This window comes from Podarcis erhardii (genome assembly GCF_964252035.2).
Source record: "Podarcis erhardii genome assembly, chromosome: 1".
Classification (NCBI taxonomy): domain Eukaryota; kingdom Metazoa; phylum Chordata; class Lepidosauria; order Squamata; family Lacertidae; genus Podarcis; species Podarcis erhardii.
This window is the reverse complement of record NC_138497.1, coordinates 111,218,848-111,226,607: the sequence shown is the minus strand read 5'-3', so window position 1 is coordinate 111,226,607 and position 7,760 is coordinate 111,218,848. Positions and strand designations below refer to the sequence as shown.

General features: G+C 39.9%; 1 protein-coding gene across 2 annotated transcripts in view; it reads right to left on the bottom strand.

Annotated features, from left to right (window-relative positions):
* Positions 1-2,546: 2,546 nt before the first annotated feature.
* The window catches only part of CSRNP3 (cysteine and serine rich nuclear protein 3), a 93,939-nt gene continuing 88,725 nt past the window's right edge, over positions 2,547-7,760 (bottom strand). For both annotated transcript variants that reach the window (XM_081871987.1, XM_081871989.1), the window contains one exon: positions 2,547-2,576. In XM_081871987.1, coding sequence (XP_081728113.1) covers positions 2,562-2,576 — 15 coding nt within the window. In that variant the 3' untranslated portion in view covers positions 2,547-2,561. The remainder of the gene's footprint in view (positions 2,577-7,760) is intronic.

Below are 7,760 nucleotides of genomic sequence, written 5' to 3'. Positions count from 1 at the left end.
TGATTTCTTTCTCTTGCATCAATACGGGTAAGGTACACCATACGTGTAATCTCGTTCAGATAATAATATATTTTGTAAAATGCAGCATTCTATTATTACAGTTCTATCAATCCTGTGTTATCTTTTATTTTAGTTTAGAATTTCTGTTTTCAAATTCTTTGAGACTGTAGCTATAAAATAGCCAAAGGGAATCAGTGAAAGGTATAGCTCCTGAAAGGAACATGTTAATGTTGGAGATTCATTCCCCGTGTCTGCAGAGTGTATTTAACAGGATAATATTAAATATCAGATTTATCTAGACTACTGATTATGTACTTTGTAGTTTTATAGTCTAATTTTATCCTGTGAACCGCCTTGAGAACTGCAGGTATAGGGCGGTATATGCATTTAATAATAATAATAATAATAATAATAATAATAATAATAATAATAATAATAATAAATGCTCCTTTTTAAAACAAGCAAACCAACAAACCTTTTGAAGTTCTTATTTATTAAATGCTTGTTCAATAAACTAACCAGCAGAGGATGCTGTTGCAAAATTATTTCCAATAGCGTCTAGAAAAACAGCTTCCTAATCCTTTGTGTAAACCCACATGAACCAAATTCCGCTGACAAGGGTGGTGGTGTTTCTGATGGCACAGAGTTTTACCCATGAAAGAAGTGATTGGCTGCTTTGAACATGTGTTTGTTTAAATATTCATATATCGCTGTATCACGGTGGTTTACAACAAGATAAAAACCTAAAACCAAACAAGAAAGTCATAAAAAGTTAAAGCCCAGTTTAAAATAAAAAAGAACTTAAAAACAAACATCACTAGGCCATTGTGGGGATGTGCACTTAATTGCCTGGCAGAACAGAGAAGTTTTTAGCAGCTGTTTAAAAGTTGGCACAGAAGGCGCCTGCTGAATCTCTTGTTAGCAGGGTATTTCACATGACTGGGCTGATAACTCTAAAGGCTGGATTTCTCATTGTCAAACAAGCCACACCAAGGGCGGGTGGTGATAAATAGAAAAAACCTGCCCCCCAGTTCTCTCTCAGCCCTATCCCCACTCCCAAATCCTAGTCCTTTGCATCTCCATATCTTTTAAATTACAGCTCCTCTCAGTCCCTTGAAAATAGGGCTCTCCTCTTAGACCTTGGCAACACCTCTGTGACCTTAAGAGCTAAACTGCTCTTAAGAAAGGTACTGTTTTTCCACCACCACTGTTTAAACTGCAGGCTTCTCCTGTTGCTGATTCTGCTTTTGGAAGACTAGCAGAAGGTGCATAAGAGAGTGATGTGGAGGAAACTGGAATGAAGAGGTGGAGAGCAGCAAAGTGTACTTGGCCGGGTTACCAGTGGGAACACAACTTTTACTGGGGCAGAAGTCATATTGAAAGTCCCAAGATTAAAAAAAAAGTTTACTTCTGAAAGAAAAAAAGTAGGAATTGCAGGGCTGGGAAGAATGATGTTTTTCATGCTTAGCGCCTCAAAGCCCTTCCCCAATGTCATGTGGAATACAACAAAGGTTAAACTAGTCAATTCATTGTGGCCCACCAGTGGCTGCTGATTGCTAGGACTCTTGCAAAAGAATTTGAACTACAGTATTTTTCGCACCATAAGACACACCTAGTTTTTAGAGGAGGAAAACGGGGGGGGGGGGGGGGATATTCTGAATCAAATGTTGTACTAAACTATTTAATAAGCTACTGGTATATCAGAGTGAGAGTGAGAGGGACAGGAGCTGTATGTTTCTTTAGCGTGCGCGCTCAAGGAGCGACGAGCGGGGAGGCAGCACACCCCTGGACAGACCCAACACAGGAACCCCAGCAGCCTCCTCTCATGTAAGCGGCTCCTCTCCCGCTTTGCTGCTTTAAAGCAAGCTGAGCCGGGGAGGAGGGAGGGAAGGAGAAGCCCGTCCATCCTTCCTTCCTTCCTTCCCTCCCTCCCTCCTGCGTGGCTCGCTTTAAAGCAGCGAAGGTGGACAGGAGCCGCTTACACCTGTGTAAGTGGCTCCTCTCCCGCTTTGCTGCTTCAAAGCGAACCAGGAAGGAAGGGGAGCCATGGATCCTCCACTTGCGACTTCAGCGGGATCCCGCCGCCATCCATAGGCACTCACTCCATAAGACGCACAGACATTTCCCCTTTTTAGGAGGAGAAAAGTGTGTCTTATAGAGCGAAAAATAAAGTATTTTGGACTTGATCTGATCCAGGAAAGACACTTTGCTTGTTTTCAGAATTCCCTGTCATGGATAAGTTAAGCTCTACAGTTAAGAGATCTTGAATAATATACTCTTGCTTTGGAAATTTTAAAATGTATCAGTAGGCCATAGGGATTCTAGGAAAACCAAGATGGTAGACTATACAAGACAGGTTGGCCTACCCCTAATGCTGGGTTTGTACCACTCAGGATAAAAGTGCTATGTGGCCTTTTGAATGGGTGCATCTGGATAAGTCCTCATTAGTTTTGCAGATTTCCAAAGTAGTAGCTCCCAGGCAGAGAAGAATGTACGCATGAATAGTTTGTAATTTTATCAGGACAGGTTATTTGTTGTTTACTGTTGTAATCATTGTTTTCTCAAAATTTTATCTTCTGTACCATGAAAAGAAATAAAAACAGTATTAAACTTTAAACGATTAAGATACCCCTTCCCCAGTACAAAAGAGGCAGTGATAGATGTAACGTAGAAACCTGATTTACTTTGTTGCAAACAAATAGACAATAAATATATATTGTACAATATATAGTAAAAATACAGCATAATACGAGTGCCACTAAGAAAAAAAATAACCTAATTTTAAGACTTATAAATGCTTATTTTGTAATATATACATTGCAGAAATAAGCCACAATAAATACATCAAATTAAATGTCATTCATCATAAATACTGAAAATATAAATACAAGATACAGTTAAAATAAAAGATTACAGCATAAGGTCCAGGTTAAGTTTTGTCAAATGTTTTTGTTGCCTACATTACCCTTTTGGTATTTGTGAAGTTGCAACTTATAAAGCAAAATTAAATCAACACATGGAGGGAATAATGCCAATTATGGGTTTTGAGTTTTACATTAACATTCTATTCTCTTGCCATAAACGTCTTGGAAGAATGCCTGAGGAACAGAAAACTGGGAGCAAGTGACCTGGTCAGAACAGGGGCCCACAGTAGCTGAGCCAAAGCTACCTTGCATAACACTAACCACCAGTGAGAGGCTTTGGGTGGTGGTGTGTAGCTTCTGTCTACAATGGCTAAGTTGAGAGACCCATCCATGGTGATTAAAAACCACCCTCATAAAAAGATAATCCTGTGTATCTACCCTCAAATGTGTTAAGTTAAAGCAGCATTACGGTTATTTACAATTTTCAAGCAGCTATGAGAATCTACTTCTACATCTTAAAGCACGAGTTCTGATTTTTTATTTTTCCTGAATTGGAAATACCATTGGACCCACGGCTGTATACACTATTTACTTTAATTCTTGAGAACATTCCAGATCAGAGTTACAGATGAGGTTTGTGTTTTTTTTTCCATATATCAGTGGCAATTGAGAAAGAAAAAAGAAGGGACAGTAGATAGGGTAAGTCATACAGAGCTAATAATTGTCCAAAGCAAAGAGATTCCTTATTGGGTGAGTTTTCTTACATAATGTTTACATAGTGTGAATCAGTATAAGCTGCATCACTCTAATAAAGTGCTGGGTCACACCTGTCCACACAATGCTTTCCATTTTGAAAACCTTAATAGCAAAGTAGGTAAATGAAAGAAAGAGCAGGTCAGTTTCATTATGGCGAGTTCCAAGCTGTTGGGAGAGGAAGGGATTTTTCTTTACTATTTATGTCTTATCAAATTTCTAGTACCTAAGATACTTTACATGTGTTATTTTTACCAACTCCACCCCAAGTCTTTTTCCAAACAAAACACCTGTAACTTAGTCCACTGAATGAAGAATTACGGAATGAATGAATTACTTTGCATGGGATGAGGTTAATATGGTAGCCATCTGAATCAGTAGGTATGAAATAGTAAAAGCGTTGAATTCATGCTCCTATATTAATATTTATTTTGGCTGTAAACAAATGAGTTTCAGGTCACCTGGGTACCCACCCCCGAAGGAAAAAACACCCCATTAAATCTACATAGTTAAGGTTTTGGGGGGCAGTGAGGAAAGGCTATTTTCACCATGCATCGCAAATAAAATTTCCTAAATGGAATTTTGGTGGACTGCCACTCCAACCCTACGGTTTTCTTAACAGACAGCTCAAGGAATAGCTTGCACTGCCGTAGATGAGGCATGGTCCTTTGCAGGTGGGTAAGTAGACCATATTGGTTCTGTTCCCCTTTCCATATCCCCCCCCCCTTTTTCAGTTAATTACTGATGGTATTGTCTTCCATAGCAACTTACAAGAGTTGGGGCTGGAGCCTATGCTTATTCCTAAAAGACTTAACAGGTTGAGGCATGCTAGTCCTTTACACTAGCAGCAGGGGACACAGTGTTGCTCAGGTGTTGGCAGGTGATCCTAAGAGCTGCAGCATATCTATTTCAGATATATTCCTTACAATGAAACTAAGCTTTCAGTCTTGCAGGGAAGCCCTCCTGCTTGCTAATGTAATATTTGGCAACTTACTCCCTCATCCTTGGTATTACATTCTCTAGCAAATAGGGATATGTATAAACATAATCTTCGAGAGTTGCATTATCTATTTTGATCAGGATATGCATCTATATGAACAGAAGGCACTTGACTGTGCCATAGGATTTGTGCATCTCCCAATCCTACTAGGATTCATCTACTTGTGTTGAACAAGATTAATTCAGTTTAGGTTAGTTGCAAACTTGTGTGTTGTCTTCCATATTATCCCACATCCTTGTCATGTTTTAAACATGGTTCTATTTTCCTGTGGAAATTAATGGGGAGGGGGGAAAGGGAAAGAATTACTTGAGGACAAAAATAAATTTATCTAGCACATTGGGAATTTCCTGAAAATTTTAGAGCATTCCCTTATAATGTAAACCGAGTCATCTTGATCCAGTAAGAGCATCCTGTCCCTTTCACACTGGGCCCCATTCCCAGAAGGATGCTACGTGAAGAAAAATTGGATCCAGCATGGTGGTTCCATCTCACGTTTCATCCATCTGTGCATGGGGTTTGATGTAGAAAAGCCTTGTATTCTATGACATGATTGTATCTTTGCAATCATTTCAGTACAGGCTATTTCTCCATGTGCTCTATCTGGTGTCTGGGGTAAAAAAAATAAAACCTTTTTGTGACTTTGGGACACATTGGATTACTGTAACTGAGAACGGCAGGCAGACTGGAAGACTTCAGGAAACAACACTCCTGGCTGTAAAAAAAAAAAATACTAAAAAATCCTGGAGCCAAATCAATCTGCCCTGCCTGTCTTTAAAGATCAATAACACAACATGCAAGTGAGACTTAGTTGGCCAGGAAAGTGCTCCCAGTTGTTTTCCTTCTGGCCTGCTAAAATTAATGTGCAGGGTGATTTGTTATTAGACAGAAATAGGTATGACAATGTCTGTTTCCAATGGGAATGCTGTGTTCCAACTTGCTGACTGGTATCTAAAACTAATGGGCATCAATGCATGTAAACTCAGCAAGATCATCTTCATTATCTGTATGGCCTAGAGAGCCATCACGAAAACTAAAGCAGAACATGCAAAACTTGTACAAAACACATTCACTGTTATTTGTCATTTAGTCACAACAAGCCATTTGGCACATAAGGCTCACAGATATCAAACCAAGGGCTAACAATACAGGAAGTACAGCACTTGTGTGAGCCACGGGAGTTCATTCCACCATCTCCCATGTATTGTGCTCCATATGGCAAAAAGAAATTGGATTTTTGGGGGTGGGTGGAGATTCAAACAAATCTGTGGTGCTGTAGAATGTGAGAGAGCTTCACATGGGAGGGAAGTTTGACTCCTTGCTAACATCCAAGTGACTCTGGGCCTTCCTGCGTGGCAGACGTTGATCCGGCTGCTTGAATTATGCAGGCTGGTAAAATAGTGAATAAAACTATTAAAGAAGCTTGATGCTTCATACAACTATGGCGTTTGCCCCCTTGGAGCATGAGCTGATTGACAGAAGGGCCGTGTCACCCTCCCCAGGAGCAAGTGCTTAAAGGCAAACATTTACAGCCAATTTAGAAAGGCTGATTTAAGACAGTACCTTTAAGTCTACAGCAGGGAGCAAAATGTGTGCATGGCTGCACAGGGTATTTCTACATGATAGGTATAATCTTGATCAAAACTGGATATGGATATCAATTTTAAATGTTACTTAAATGTAAAATACTGTAGCAGTAAGTTCAGCTGATTCTTTTTATCACAGTGTTTGTCCAGTAAGGGCACAAAGGCGCACAAAGGTGCTTCCTCAAGTCCCTTTTTAAAAGAACTGAATTATCCAAACAGAACAGGAAGTGATGTATTTTTTAGATAGGCGGTGCTCAAGGCTTTAAATTTAAAATTGCCCCTGTAGATGAAAGGATTATGTGTGGATGGCCTTATTAAATTGTCCTTTTCCAAAAAGTAGAGTTTTATATTATCTGTGGATATGGTAAAACTCTTGACTTGGCTGTTAAGTGGGAAAGACAGATGTTGGACTTTTGTAGTCCCAGGTTACACTCATAGGCATTGTTCTCACTACTGAATAAGAAACCTTAAAAATAATATTTTCTATTAGCAGCCACCTGATTAGGGATTTCTGTGATGTGCACACAGTGCTTTGCTGCCTGCAAGGATCCCCAGTTCACTTCAGCGGAGTTAACGTCTCCAGACTCCCATTTCTTTGCATACACACACCCGCTTCCTCCACAGAAGTAAATGGAGAAGGCAGAGTCCACAGTAGCCTTGGCTGGAGCATAAATAGCAAAAAACAATGAGGAGTGCAAAGGCTTGAGTCCTTTAACTGAACACCAGCAACTGCGGACAAATTCCTGTTGATTTCAACCTCCTTTTGGATCAGGCCTTTAAAATATTGCTACAGTACTATGAATGGCTCGATGCCCCTAGAACCCTGTCTGTCTTCTATTTACAATGCATTTGCTTTCTCGACACAAAGACTCCTCTTACCAGTGACTTACTCATATATTCAGAAATTGGCTAGAGAAAACATGGATCATTCCCCCCCTAATTTTTGCCTATATGATTTAAAAGTAAAATAAAAATTAAAAAAACCTACCATCTAGCATACCTTGAAGACTTTCCATAGCCTCCACAAGTAAGGGGAGGCCCTAAAGTGCATTAGTTAGCTGTATATTTGCAGGGCAACAAAGAGCCAGAGTTTTCATCCTGAATGTGAACATGAGGCACACAATGCACCGAAAGGTAGTTGCAACCAAATTCTACTGAAAGAATTGAAGATGAGGTCCCATTGATTTCACTGGTTCATCAGGCTAGTTTTCTATTAACCATAGCAATCCAGATGGCCTGTTAATTTGAGCATTCATCCTGATTTGTTTGCGGGGAGATTAGAAAGCATTGGCTTTTTAAATAAACATTCATTCTGATACGCTTGTGCAGAGGTTAGATAACAGTGTTATCCCACACTTTCCTTACTGCAAAAAGGGCTGATGTTTGGAGGGTGGGTTGTTGCATGAAACCTGTCAACAATTACGACTGTGCACCCTGGTGTGTGATTGAATCCCACCCCAAAACAGTGACAATCTGGCATGTTCATGTGGCCACTGTAGGTAATGGGGAGTCTGTGTGCATGGGGCTAATGCAGAGCAAGAGTGGTGTTGTGTAGTGGTT